The 15,382-nt window shown below is 44.1% G+C and overlaps 1 protein-coding gene across 2 annotated transcripts in view; it reads left to right on the forward strand.

The window, feature by feature from the left end:
• LOC139564587 (transmembrane protein 145-like) overlaps positions 1-15,382 on the forward strand; it is a 33,121-nt gene that overhangs the window by 4,696 nt on the left and 13,043 nt on the right. For both annotated transcript variants that reach the window (XM_071384218.1, XM_071384219.1), the window contains exons 2-4: positions 9,038-9,112; positions 9,573-9,650; positions 14,300-14,386. In XM_071384218.1, coding sequence (XP_071240319.1) covers positions 9,038-9,112; positions 9,573-9,650; positions 14,300-14,386 — 240 coding nt within the window. The remainder of the gene's footprint in view (positions 1-9,037; positions 9,113-9,572; positions 9,651-14,299; positions 14,387-15,382) is intronic.

Below are 15,382 nucleotides of genomic sequence, written 5' to 3' on the forward strand. Positions count from 1 at the left end.
ACTTAAATCTTGCTGCAGTGATTGCTTTAATTTGACTCCTTCGACTCTTTCATACTCTTGCTTGTGCCTGTTGTTTTTCCCCCATTAAAGTTACGACCGTGGAAATGACGCCTCTAGCACTGAGATGCAGTGCCTTAGACCGCTGTGCCACTCGGGAGCCGAAGTGACAATAGTGGTAGGTGGATTATTTGTCCAGATCTGTAATAGGCTATAGTAGTGGTCCCAACTTTTTTGAGTCAAGATCACTTTGAGTCAAAATGCAAGCCGCGATCTACCGTTCAAATTGTTTTTTTACGTTACTTAAAAAATGTAAGCCTATGCAACATTAACCTAATGAAACAATAGTGTAGTAATGAGATTTGAGCAGTAGGCTATAGGCCCAAAACATTATTACAACATATTGGCTTTGCTTGAATTGCCTTGCCAATGCATTGTTGTTCTTCTCGGACCGTTTAAAAAAATGATATTTCAACATTTGAGTAAGACTATATGATCATACCGGTAATAAATCAGTTGTTGTATTACTTGTGAGGCACAGCTGAGTGAGCATGCATTTTAATAAAGTGCTTTATTTTACCGGGCTGATGGAGCCTGCATCTGATGGTCAGTCTCAGCAGAGGGTGAGGGCAGCAGACTGAGGGTCTGCCTCTCAACGTCTCTCCGCTCTCCCTTTCCTCAGCTGACACTGACTGAAAAGGGACTCTGTCTTCCAGCTGATGACGAAACTCGAGTCGCACCGCATTATTTCTGCCTCATGCACAAATGCATTTTGTTACTCCTATGACCAAAGAAAGAAGACCCAAGCCACTAATAATTACAACACAAGCCTATCGATACATTTTCCTACTCATTCATTGCAGGTGCAGTGCTGGTTGTAGTGTGAGTGGAAGTAGGGATAACACACATTTTATGGCTTATCAAAGTGTTGAATAGAAAGTGTTGACAGTGCTGAGTAAAAACATGAACTCACTCATCAAAACAGCAGCTCTTTGCTGTATTCGTTGACAGTCTCTTTCTGGTCATGGTTTTAAGGTTTATAAATCTCACAGTATCAACTTTGCTGAAGCTTTCTTTTACGCCTGCTACGTTACTGCAGACACAGTCATCTGAGCCATCCGATTGGCCAGTTGTAGGCCTATAGTGCACTTGATTTGCTACCCCTGGGCCTGCCAGGAAGGCAGAGTTTATACCTTCAAAATGTGAACACGTCGCCTACCTGGTGCGCGGGCAGCTGAATTAGGTCCACCCACCATCAACAGAGCGAGACATTTACATAAATGTTTGGTGTTCGACTAATAATGCCTTGGAGATCGAACAGATTTTTATTTATTGGACATTTGAGAAATCCATATGCATTGGGTGCTTAACCCATTAGGGCGTCACCCACACAACCAGCGTCACCAATAAACAAGGGATATTGGCCAAATGAGCCTCTTTCCTTGTGTGTAGATGTGTAGCATTACAAAGCTTTATAGCGTATTGTTTTATTGGTTTTTACTTACCTTAAATAATAATTGTCCACCTCATGGTTCAGCTGTCAGAGATTTGAGCACTAAATGCATCTGGGCATTGCATGCTTAGGCCTATAGACTTATATAATAGGCGGTGTCAGAGGAAAGCCCATAAAATTGTCAGACATTGACCCCCCCCTTTCTTGTACACTGCTGCTACTCGCTGTTTGTTTGTTAACAATGCATAGTCACTTCGCCCCCACCCACATGTACAGATTACCTCAACTAGCCTGTACCCCTGCACACTGACTCAGTACTGGTGCCCCCTGTATATAGCCTCGTTATTCTTATTGTGATACTTTTCATTATTACTTTTTATTTTAGTCTACTTGGTAAATATTTTCTTCTTCTTGAACTGCACTGTTGGTTGTAAGTAAGCATTTCACGGTAAGTTCTACACTTGTATTCGTCGCATGTGGCAAATAAAGTTTGATTTGATTTAGGCGTCCACTGTACGATATTAATATAAACAATTGATATAAAGGAAGAGAAGCTTAGGCCTAGCCCCAGAGAGAGAGAGAGTGATATGCCGGCGGCATGCTATGACACCAGAATGCATTTAATTATCCTTGTCAGATGGGCTAGCCTACTGCGTCTGCTATAGAGATATAGACGTACAGAAGGAGTCTACTTCGTTAGTTTTTTATCCTAATATTTTTTATAAAGATAACCATTATATTGTAAGGTTATGGGAGTAACTCTGGTAGGCCTAAAACATTTTTCCTCACCTCAAGTTCAACTGTTGGTGTCAGTTGGAGTGTTGGTGAGCACTCCCTTAATATCATAGGCCTGCAGTATAATAGGCTAATAGCCACATCAAACCTTCACACAACTTTCTAAACTTTATAAGGGTAACATCAAAAGTAAGTACATTTTTATAGGGAAAATACGAGCAGGATATTATATTGTGGCAAACAAAGAAAAGGGCTCCGAATGAAACAAAACAATTACGAACTGGTCTGAACCTTCACGACTTTTAATACATTTTATTTGCCTAAAGCCGGCAATTACCAGCTAACCGAAACATATGCTCCAGACAGGCCCAGTTATTCATTAAACTTTAACTCGTGCTCTGCCTCCTCTCCAATCCGAGCGGCTATTCCTCACTCACCTAGAATCTAACGCTTCAATACAGACGTTGAATTGACAAGGGTACTGTGTGTATATATATACTTTTTACTGACAAATAAAATCAATCCAATCAAGAGATATCTGTTACAAAACACCAAAAAGTTTGATGACAATCTGAGATTGTCAAGCCAAATCTTCGTTACTGGGTAAGCCTACGTAAGGAGGGATGTATTTTCTGTATGTTGAGATTGACATAATCTATGTATTCTGGTGTTGAAAACGCAAACCATGATATTGAAGTGCCTGAAGTTGGCATGCTTTATTTATTGGTTGTGTGGTGCATTGGCACAGAAACCTGTTGGTGGAAAATGAATTGCATATATTTTATATAATTATAAATATGTAATCAAAATGTTAAATCTAATTCCCCCCTAGCTGATCATTGTCTTCGACCAGCTCTGATCGTAGTGTAATGAAACCGCCAGGGAGAGTGAGCTCTTCTGTGGTGGTCAGCAAACCATCAACCTTCTGGCCCGTAGCCCCCCTGATTTCGACTGTGCCTCAAAATAAGTCGTTATCCACGTTTATAAACACAGGTTCACTACAGTTAATGTTATTTGTGGGTGTAAACAAATATTTGTAACATTAGGGAGGGGGGGGTGCATTTTTTTTACACCATGTGTTGGACTTTTGAATCCGAGGGTATCCTGCTATTAGCATTGTTTTTAATTAAGCAACGTGACAACAGTAATTAATGAGGCTGTCTAGACAGCACATGTGACTGCAGGTAGGGTAGACAGAGCAGGTGACTGCAGGTAGGGTAGACAGAGCAGGTGACTGCAGGTAGGGTAGACAGAGCAGGTGACTGCGGTAGGGTAGACAGAGCATGTGACTGCAGGTAGGGTAGACAAAGCAGGTGACTGCGGGTAGGGTAGACAGAGCAGGTGACTGCGGGTAGGGTAGACAGAGCTGGTGACTGCAGGTATGGTAGACAAAGCAGGTGACTGCAGGTAGGGTAGACAAAGCAGGTGACTGCAGGTAGGGTAGACAGAGCAGGTGACTGCAGGTAGGGTAGACAGAGCAGGTGACTGCAGGTAGGGTAGACAGAGCAGGTGACTGCAGGTAGGGTAGACAGCGCAGGTGACTGCAGGTAGGGTAGACAGAGCAGGTGACTGCAGGTAGGGTAGACAGAGCAGGTGACTGCAGGTAGGGTAGACAGAGCAGGTGACTGCAGGTAGGGTAGACAGAGCAGGTGACTGCAGGTAGGGTAGACAGAGCAGGTGACTGCAGGTAGGGTAGACAAAGCAGGTGACTGCAGGTAGGGTAGACAGAGCAGGTGACTGCAGGTAGGGTAGACAGAGCAGGTGACTGCAGGTAGGGTAGACAAAGCAGGTGACTGCAGGTAGGGTAGACAACATAGGTGACTGCAGGTAGGGTAGACAGAGCAGGTGACTGCAGGTAGGGTAGACAGAGCAGGTGACTGCAGGTAGGGTAGACAGAGCAGGTGACTGCAGGTAGGGTAGACAGCGCAGGTGACTGCAGGTAGGGTAGACAGAGCAGGTGACTGCAGGTAGGGTAGACAGAGCAGGTGACTGCAGGTAGGGTAGACAGAGCAGGTGACTGCAGGTAGGGTAGACAGCGCAGGTGACTGCAGGTAGGGTAGACAGAGCAGGTGACTGCAGGTAGGGTAGACAGAGCAGGTGACTGCAGGTAGGGTAGACAGAGCAGGTGACTGCAGGTAGGGTAGACAGAGCAGGTGACTGCAGGTAGGGTAGTCAGCGCAGGTGACTGCAGGTAGGGTAGACAGAGCAGGTGACTGCAGGTAGGGTAGACAGAGCAGGTGATTGCGGGTAGGGTAGACAGAGCAGGTGACTGCAGGTAGGGTAGACAGCGCAGGTGACTGCAGGTAGGGTGGACAACACAGGTGACTGCAGGTAGGGTAGACAGAGCAGGTGACTGCAGGTAGGGTAGACAGAGCAGGTAGGGTAGACAGAGCAGGTAGGGTGGACAGAGCAGGTGACTGCAGGTAGGGTAGACAGAGCAGGTAGGGTAGACAGAGCAGGTAGGGTAGACAGAGCAGGTGACTGCAGGTAGAGTAGACAGAGCAGGTAGGGTAGACAGAGCAGGTAGGGTGGACAGAGCAGGTGACTGCAGGTAGGGTAGACAGAGCAGGTAGGGTAGACAGAGCAGGTAGGGTAGACAGAGCAGGTAGGGTGGACAGAGCAGGTGACTGCAGGTAGGGTAGACAGAGCAGGTAGGGTAGACAGAGCAGGTAGGGTAGACAGAGCAGGTAGGGTAGACAGAGCAGGTAGGGTAGACAGAGCAGGTAGGTAGACAGAGCAGGTAGGGTAGACAGAGAAAGTAGGGTAGACAGAGCAGGTAGGGTAGACAGAGCAGGTAGGTAGACAGAGCAGGTAGGGTAGACAGAGCAGGTAGGGTAGACAGAGCAGGTAGGTAGACAGAGCAGGTAGGGTAGTCAGAGCAGGTAGGTAGACAGAGCAGGTAGGTAGACAGAGCAGGTAGGGTAGACAGAGCAGGTAGGGTATACAGAGTAGGTAGGGTAGACAGAGCAGGTAGGTAGACAGAGCAGGTAGGGTAGACAGAGCAGGTAGGGTAGACAGAGAAGGTAGGTAGACAGAGCAGGTAGGGTAGACAGAGCAGGTAGGTAGACAGAGCAGGTAGGTAGACAGAGCAGGTAGGGTAGACAGAGCAGGTAGGTAGACAGAGCAGGTAGGTAGACAGAGCAGGTAGGTAGACAGAGCAGGTAGGGTGGACAGAGCAGGTAGGGTAGACAGAGCAGGTAGGGTAGACAGAGCAGGTAGGGTAGACAGAGCAGGTAGGGTAGACAGAGCAGGTAGGGTAGACAGAGCAGGTAGGTAGACAGAGCAGGTAGGTAGACAGAGCAGGTAGGTAGACAGAGCAGGTAGGGTAGACAGAGCAGGTAGGGAGACAGAGCAGGTAGGGTAGACAGAGCAGGTAGGGTAGACAGAGCAGGTAGGGTAGACAGAGCAGGTAGGTACACAGAGCAGGTAGGTTAGACAGAGCAGGTAGGTTAGACAGAGCAGGTAGGGTAGACAGAGCAGGTAGGGTAGACAGAGCAGGTAGGGTAAACAGAGCAGGTAGGGTAGACAGAGCAGGTAGGGTAGACAGAGCAGGTAGGGTAGACAGAGCAGGCAGGGTAGACAGAGCAGGTAGGGTGGACAGAGCAGGTAGGGTAGACAGAGCAGGTAGGGTAGACAGAGCAGGTAGGTAGACAGAGCAGGTAGGGTAGACAGAGCAGGCAGGGTAGACAGAGCAGGTAGGGTGGACAGAGCAGGTAGGGTAGACAGAGCAGGTAGGGTAGACAGAGCAGGTAGGTAGACAGAGCAGGTAGGGTAGACAGAGCAGGTAGGGTAGACAGAGCAGGTAGGGTGGACAGAGCAGGTAGGGTAGACAGAGCAGGTAGGGTAGACAGAGCAGGTTTTTGGTGATTGCAGCCCTGTTCTTTCCCTTATGTTAATTTATTCATAGATGCAAATATACATGGTGTATGTGAGCAAATGTCGCACATAAAATTGTCTTTATTTTAACACAAAATATACTGTATATAAAAAAATACCTGATACAGTAAGAACATCCATATATGAGTGCATTCTTAGAAAAAAACATACAATCAATTGAATAGATTGAATAGCTGAATTCCCACTGAAATCCCAGAACTCCATTCATTATGTGCTATAATTCATTATCTGATGGAATTTAAAAATGTAAAAAGTTTGGAGTATCTTCATCCATTGTTCAACTATTGCATTTAAGGGGAATATTTTTTTATTTATCTTTTAACAATTTTGATGACCATTTCCACCTTATTGGGTAAGAACAGGGTAAAACAGGACTGCATGGCCGGAAGTGCTCAGCAACTGCGAACGTCATGCCCCAAACAGCCCAGCCAGATAGAGAAGAGGTCGTAGATACAGAAAGACAGCTAGAGCGAGAGAGATGGTCAATACAAATGGAAAGACGCTGTGTGTGTGTGTGTGTGTGTGTGTGTGTGTGTGTGTGTGTGTGTGTGTGTGTGTGTGTGTGTGTGTGTGTGTGTGTGTGTGTGTGTGTGTGTGTGTGTGTGTGTGTGTGTGTGTGTGTGTGTGTGTGTGTGTGTGTGTGTGTGTGTGCGCGCGTGCGTGTGAAAGAGAGAGGGAAGTAGAAAGGAGTGTGTATTTCTGAGAGAGTGTGGTGACTTTCATGGTTTCTATGGCAGCTGCAAACTCGGGCAGCATGTGGCAGTTGCTATGACAATAATGGGGGAAATGGAGGTTTGGTGTGTGTGTCTGAGCCTAACAAGGGAGTCATTCACAGTCCTTGAGCAGTCATATGATATACCCCAGGCACAGCCCCCAGTCCCACCACCTCTCCTCCTTTGTGACTGCTCTGTAGTCATGGATACACCTTTAGCCTAGGACAATACAATCTAGGACAATAAAATACATTGAAGTGCAGTATGTAGTACTGTATGTAGTATGTAGTACTGTAGGTCTGGAAGTTAGGCCTCTTGATATACAGTACCAGTCAAGTTTGGGCACACCTACTCATTCAAGGGTTTTTCTTTATTTAGACTGTTTTCTACATTGTAGAATAATAGTGAAGACATCAAAACTATGAAATAACACAAAATATATTTTATATTTGAGATTCTTCAAAGTAGCCACCCTTTGCCTTGATGAAAGCTTTGCACATTCTTGGCATTCTCTCAATCAGCTTCACGAGGTAGTCACATGGAATGCATTTCAATTAACAGGTGGTCCTTGTTAAAAGTTCATTTGTGGAATTTCTTTCCTTAATGCTTTTGAGCCAATCAGTTTTGTTGTGACAAGATAGGGGTGGTATACAGAAGATAGCCCTATTTGGTAAAAGACCAAGTCAATATTATGGAAAGAACAACTCAAATAAGCAAAGAGAAACAACAGTCCATCCTTACTTTTAAGACATGAAGGTCAGTCAATTTAAAGAAGTTTCTTCAAGTGCAGTCGCAAAAACTATCAAGGCTATGATGAAACTGGCTCTCATGAGGACCCCCACCGGAATGGAAGACCCAGAGTTACCTCTGCTGCAGAGGATAAGTTCATTAGAGTTAACTGCACATCATATTGCAGCCCAAATAAATACTTCACATAGTTCAAGTAACAGACACATCTCAACATCAACTGTTCAGAGGAGACTGCGTGAATCAGGCCTTCATGGTCGAATTGCTGCAAAGAAACCACAACTAAAGGACACCAATAATAAGAAGATACTTACTTGGGCCAAGAAACACAAGCAATGGACATTAGACTGGTGGAAATCTGTCCTTTGGTCTGATGAGTTCAAATTTGAGATTTTTGGTTCCAACCGCTGTGACTTTGTGAGACACAGAGTAGGTGAACGGATGATCTCTGCATGTGTGGTTCCCACCGTGAAGCATGGAGGAGGAGATGTGATGGTGTGGGGGTGTTTTGTTGGTGACACTGTCAGTGATTTATTTAGAATTCAAGTTAACCAGCATGACTACCACAGCAGTCTGCAGTGATACGCCATCCCATCTGGTTTACCCTTAGTGGGACTATCATTTGTTTTTCAACAGGACAATGACCCAAAACACACCTCCAGGCTGTGAAAGGGCTGATTGACCAAGTATGAGAGTGATGGAGTGCTGTATCAGATGACCTGGTCTCCACAATCACCGACCTCAACCCAATTGAGATGGTTTGGGATGAGTTGCACCGCAGAGTGGAGGAAAAGCAGCCAACAAGTGCTCAGCATATGTGGGAACTCCTTCAAGACTGTTGGAAAAGCATTCTTCATGAAGCTGGTTGAGAGAATGCCAAGAGTGTGCAAAGCTGTCATCAATGCATAGGGTGGCTACTTTAAACAATATAACATGTATAAAATATATTTTGATTTGTTTAACACTTTTTTGGTTATTACATGATTCCATGTGTTTTTTCATAGTTTTGATGTCTTCACTATTATTCTACAATGTAGAAAATTGTAAAAATGAACAAAAGCCCTTGAATGAGTAGTTGTGTCCAAACTTTTGACTGGTACTGTATGGCTGAGTGTGTTAACTGTTAACTACAGATGGCTTGCTCTCTGACATATGGCTATGGATTTGCTCGCTATCTATGAGATATAGTGCAGCTGTAAGTTCAACCTTTTCTGTGTTGTTTAAAATGATAAATTCTATACAGCCTGTGTATGTGTCTGTCGGCCTACATCTGCAGCACAGCCCATTGACTGATACCCTGCTGCAGTGCCTTATGGAAGGACAGTGAAGCACTGTATACCATCAGCACTATATCTTGACATGATGCTGGTTGAATATTACAGCCAGGTTTTCCTGCTCTCTTCCCCATCTCACCTTCATCTCCCCCTCTCCTCTCCCCATTCTCTACCCTATGCCTCTCTCTCCCTCCTCCTCTCTGGTTCCCCACTCTAAACAGGACTGGTTGTTCCTCACTCGCTTCTGTTTTCTCACTGATTTTGGACGTTTGGACTTCCGGTTCCGCTACCAAAAGGTCAGGTTATAGTACAACTGACCCCCTATCTATCATTCTCTTTTCTTATTTTGTTCCATCAGTATTGTTGGCACTCTCCCTCTTAGTGAGTCTCTCTCTCTCTCTCTCTCTCTTTCTCTCTCTCTCTTTCTCTCTCTCTATCTCTCTCTCTCTCATCCTTCATCATCTTTCCTCTATGTCCATCTCTCTCCTCACTCCTTCTGTCTTTGGTAGTTGTATCTACCTTTGTCTGTTCCTGTTATATTCTCCATACATTTACCCTCTCCTGTCCTCTCTTCTCCTCCTCTCTATCCTCTCCTCTCCTATCCTATCCTCCTCTTTTTTATTTCTGTCCTCCTTTCTGTGTTCCTCCGGTTGCTGTTAGTGGTCTGCAGACTTTGAGGCAGTCTGGTATTAATCTTAGGCCCCCTTTTTCCATTCCTTCCCTCCTCCATTCTCTCATTCTCTCTCTCCTCTCTAGTCGCGATGCTGTCAGAATATATTGCTCTACTTTGATGACAGCTCTCAGTGGCCAGCTGTGTACAAGAAGCCAGACAAGGTGAGAAACCACTACTCTGTGCCACACTTGGCGTGTGTGTGTGTGTGTGTGTATATATATGGGTGTGTGTTTCCATCTGCTCTGTTTTACCTGACCATGCTCCTTCTGTGATCTGGGCAACATTGTGTGTACAGGCATTTCTGTTTCTTTATATGGAGTTAGTTTCATAGAAATAAAATGAATAGAACGGGCTTGGACGCTCTAACCTTGGCAATTTGACTGGTAAACTCTCATGGGTACACTCGCAATCACTGCCTGGTATTGTGATGCAATAATTTCCATGGTATTTTGGAATGTTCTATCAACTGATGGATGCCGTAAAGAGGTCAATCGAACTCGACCAAAACAATGGAATTGCCATGAAACGCGTGGGGGAAAGGGCCGTGGGCAAAAGATCCTGAGTGTCCTCATTGCTCCCCAGCAAAATGATCCTACATTTAGGCTATTGTTGACATGTGTATTTCACACTATTTTGAGGTAGAAATCTTAATATAATGTTTGTATGGATGTTAAACCCAATGCATGTTTATGTCATTGTTACCAATCAACTGCATTACAGTTAAAAATGACTGACTACCACCACCGATTTCTGTATGCTAACCAGCTTATACAAATGGGAGTTAGCATTTAGCAGTCTTCTAAACCTGAACAGGGACAACTTCTACATGTTATGCAGCGAAAACAGATAATTGCTTTTTTTGTAATATCAGTTGAGTTTACTCAACAAATCACAGCACATTTTGAAGGGTACATTTCCTGCTTTTAATTCCTGGCATAGCCAGTTGATATTCAGATATTCACATCATATGAAGGAACTCCCCTCGACCACACCCAAAAATTGGGGGAAACAAACATTCTTTCCCATTGACCCCCATTGTAAAAAAGCCAACTTCATGGTCTACTTTTGTTTGTTATACAGAAATAACAGAACATTCCGGAAAGCTGCTGTGTTGTTCAATGCACATGTAACCAGGTCAAAAATCCCAACCTACGGTTCGCAATGCTCACACTTAGAGAAATAGAGCCTTCGAAAAGAGTCCTGTGGCTTCAGGTGGACCTGGGAGAGCATAGACCCACCCACTTGGAAGCCAGGCCCACTCACTGGGGAGCCAGGCCCAGCAAATCAGAATTAGTTTTTCCCCACAAAAGGGCTTTATTACAGACAGAAATGCCCTTCAGTTTCATCAGCAGTCTGGGTGGCTGGTCTCAGACGATCCCGCAGGTGAAGAAGTTGGATGTGGAGGTCCTGGGCTGGTGTGGTTACACATGGTCTGCGGTTGTGAGGCCGGTTGGATGTATTGCCAAATTCTCTAAAACAACATTGGAGGCGGCTTATTGTAGCGAAATTAACAAATTCTCACGCAAAAGCTCTGGTGGACATTACTGCACTCAGCCTGCCAATTGCACACTCCCTCAACTTGAGACATCTCTGGCATTGTGTTGTGGCCTTCTATTGTCCCCAGCACAAGGCGCAGCTGTGTAATTATTATGCTGTTTAGTCAGCTTATTGATATGCCACACATGTCAGGTGGATCGATTATCTTGGCAAAGGTGAAAGGTTCACTAACAGGGATGTAAACAAATCTGTGCATAAAATTTGTCACGTTCGTTTAGAGATGGATTGGACCAAGGTGCAGCGTGGTAGGCTTACATCTTACTTTATTAAAAATGAACACCAAAAAAAAAAAGAATACAAACGAAACGTAAAGTTCTGGGCTGCTCACAGGCAGCCACACAAAAACAAGATCCCACAAACTAAAGGTGGGAAAAAAGGCTGCCTAAATATGATCCCCAATCAGAGACAACGATAGACAGCTGACTCTGATTGGGAACCATACCCGGCCAACAAAGAAATAGAAAAACTAGAATGCCCACCCAAATCACACCCCGACCTAACCAAATAGAGAAATAAAAAGGCTCTATGTAACTGCAGCCTTCCTAATCTTCAAGAGAAGAGGAGGTGTAGCAGGGATCGGACCAACACGCAGCGTAGCCAGTGCTCAACATGTTTAATTAAACGATAAACAGAGAACACTTACAAATACAAAATAACAAAAAGTGGCAAACCGATACAGTCCTAGCTGGTGCAGCGAAAACACAGAGACAGGAAACAACCACCCACAAACCCCAACACAAAACAAGCCACCTATATATGATTCCCAATCAGAGACAACACAAAACACCTGCCTCTGATTGGGAACCATATTAGGCCAAACACAGAAACAGACAAACTAGACACACAACATAGAATGCCCACCCAGCTCACGTCCTGACCAACGCTAAAACAAGCAAAACACACAAGAACTATGGTCAGAACGTGACACTCTAAGGTCAGGGCATGACAAAATTTGAGAAATAAGCTTTTTGTACGTATGGAACATTTCGGGGATCTTATATTTCAGCTCATGAAACGTGGGACTAACACTTTAAATGTTGTGTTTATATTTTTGTTCAATATACACTAGCGTTCAAAAGTTTGGGGTCACTTAGAAATGTCCTTGTTTTTTAAAGAAAATCAAAATAAATTGTCCATTAAAATAACATCAAATTGATCAGAAATACAGTGTAGACATTGTTAATGTTGTAAATGACTATTGTAGCTGGAAACGGCAGATTTTTTATGTAGTATCTACATAGGCGTAGAGGCCCATTATCAGTAACCATCACTCCTGTGTTCCAATGGCACGGTGTGTTAGCTAATCCAAGTTTATCATTTTAAAAGGCTAATTGATCATTAGAAACCCTTCTGCAATTATGTTAGCACAGCTGAAAACTGTTGTTCTGATTAAAGAGGCAATAAAACTGGCCTTCTTTAGACTAGTTGAGTATCTGGAGCATCAGCATTTGTGGGTTCGATTACAGGCTCAAAATGGCCAGAAACAAATAACTTTCTTCTGAAACTCATCAGTCTATTCTTCTTCTGAGAAATGAAGGCTATTTCATGCAAGAAATTGCCAAGAAACTGAAGATCTCGTACAACGCTGTGTACTAATCCCTTCACAGAACAGCGCAAACTGGTACTAACCAGAATAGAAAGAGGAGTGGGAGGCCCCGATGCACAACTGAGCAAGAGGACAAATACATTACAGTGTCTAGTTTGAGAAACAGATGCCTCACAAGTCCTCAACTGGCAGCTTCATTAAATAGTACCCGCAAAACACCAGTCTCAAGGTCAACAGTGAAGAGGCGACTCTGGGATGCTGGCCTTCTAGGCAGAGTTGTAAAGAAAAAGCCATATCTCAGACTGGCCAATAAAGATTAAAGATTAAGATGGGCAAAATAACAAAGACACTGGACAGAGGAAGATTGGGAAAAAAGTGTTAAGGACAGACAAATCTAAGATTGAGGTGTTCGGATCACAAAGAAGAACATTCGTGAGATGCAGAAAAAATTGAAAGATGATGGAGGACTGCTTGATGCCATCTGTCAAGCATGGTGGAGGCAATGTGAAGGTCTGGGGGTGCTTTGGTGGGAGATTTGTACGGGGTAAAAGGGATCTTGAAGAAGGAAGGCTATCACTCCATTTTGCAATGCCATGCCATACCCTGTGGACGGTGCTTAATTGGAGCCAATTTCCTCCTACAACAGGACAATGACCCAAAGCACAGCTCCAAACTATGCAAGAACTAATTAGGGAAGAAGCAGTCAGCTGGTATTCTGTCTGTGCTGGCCACTCCATTATAGTCACCGGATCTCAACCCTATTGAGCTTTTGTGGAAGCAGCTTGACAGTATGGTACGTAAGAAGTGTCCATCAAGCCAATCCAACTTGTGGGAGGTGCTTCAGGAAGCATGGGATGAAATGTATTCAGATTACCTCAACAAATTGACAGCTAGAATGCTAAAGGTCTGCAAGGTTGTAATTGTTGCAAATGGAAGCTTCTTTGACGAAAGCAAAGTTTGAAGGACACAATTATTATTTAAATTAAAAATCATTATTTATAACCTTGTCAACGTCTTGACTATATTTCCTATTCATTTTGCAACTATTTTCATGTGTTTTCATGGAAAACAAGGACATTTCTAAGTGACCCCAAACTTTTGAACGGTAGTGCATATATAAAATTTAGCTAAAACATTGCTCTTTCCTTTAAATGGCTCTACTGTTAGTGATGGATCCTTGGCTGCAATGAGATTTTACAATTCCTCTCTTGAAGGCTTCATCATTCCCTGACATACGTTGGCAACTGAGGTAAAGTAGTGACTGGCTACAACTGGAGCAAGGAGTGAGAGTGAGCGTGAGCCTAATCCTCCCCCCCAAAAAAATCTGTTTAAAACTATTCCTGTACTGCCCGTTCTTGTGGACTGTCGCATCCTGTCCAAAACTTGACTCTAGAACATCACTTTGATTCCTGACAAAATCCTGCAAGACCCACGGGAGTCCTTTTCTACTTGCGACGTTCTATCTAATACCAACTGGGACAATGGGTGGACTCAAAATGGCTGCCAGTCCACTGATTATGCCATCATTGACTCGAATGGCGATTCCCTTTCTATTCATTCTATTTCTATGGTTAGTTCGTCCAGTACCTGTTAGTGGTTAGTTCGTCCAGTACCTGTTAGTGGTTAGTTCGTCGAGTACCTGTGCATAATGTGATGTGTGTATGACACCGTTTCTTTATTATTCTTGACCGTATTTCTTGACTGCAGGACTGCTACCAGAAGGAGGCAGTGTTGAGGCCAGAGAATAACCAGGTTATCAACCTGACCACGCGCTACACCTGGTCTGGCTGTGTGGTAAGAACATGGACAACCTCCTCTACAGCTCTCTGTCTTATACAGTGCCTTCAGAAAGTATTCATACCCATTGACTTATTCCACATTTTGTTGTGTTACAGTCTGAATTCAAAATTAAATAGATTAAATATAAAAATACACACGTACCACATAATGACAAAGTAAAAACATGTTTTTAGAGATGTTTTGTAAATTTATTGAAAATGAAATATCAGAAATATCAATACCCTTTGCTATGACACTCCAAGCTGAGTTCAGGTGCATTCAATTTCCTTTGGTCATCCTTGAGATGTCGCTACAACTTGATTGGAGTCCACCTGTGGCCAATAAAATGGTTTGGACATGGTTTAGAAAAACACACCGGTGTATATAAGGTCCCACAGTTTATAGTGCATGTCAGAGCAGAAACTATACCATGAAGTCCAGGGAACTGTCTGTAGATCTCTGAGAGAGAATAGTGATGAGGCATATATCTGGGGAAGGGTATAAAACAATGTCTAGTGTTGAAAGGTTCCAAGAGCACAGTGGTCTCCATAATGGGGAAATGGGAAAAATATGGATCTACCCAGACTCTGCCTAGAGCTGGCTGTCCAACCAAACTGAGCAACTGGGCAAGAAGGACCTTGGTCAGGGAGGTGACCAAGAACCCATTGACCACTCTGACAGAACTACAGAGTTCCTTGGCTGAGATGGGAGAACCTGCCAGAAGGACAACTGTCTCTACAGCAGGGGTATTCAACTCTTTCCCTACGAGGTCCGGAGCCTGCTGGTTTTCTGTTCTACCTGATAATTATTTTAACCCAAATCAGTCCCTGATTAAAGGGCAACAAGGAAAAAATGCAGTGGAATTGGCTTTGAGGTCCAGAGTTGAGTTTGAAGGCTCTATAGCACTTCACCAATGGGTTTATGGGAGAATGGCCAGACGGAAGCTACTCCTGAGAAAAAGGCACATGACAACACGCCATTAGTTTATAAAAAGGCACATGAAAGACTGAG

Source organism: Salvelinus alpinus, chromosome 35 (assembly GCF_045679555.1).
Source record: "Salvelinus alpinus chromosome 35, SLU_Salpinus.1, whole genome shotgun sequence".
Classification (NCBI taxonomy): Eukaryota; Metazoa; Chordata; class Actinopteri; order Salmoniformes; family Salmonidae; genus Salvelinus; species Salvelinus alpinus.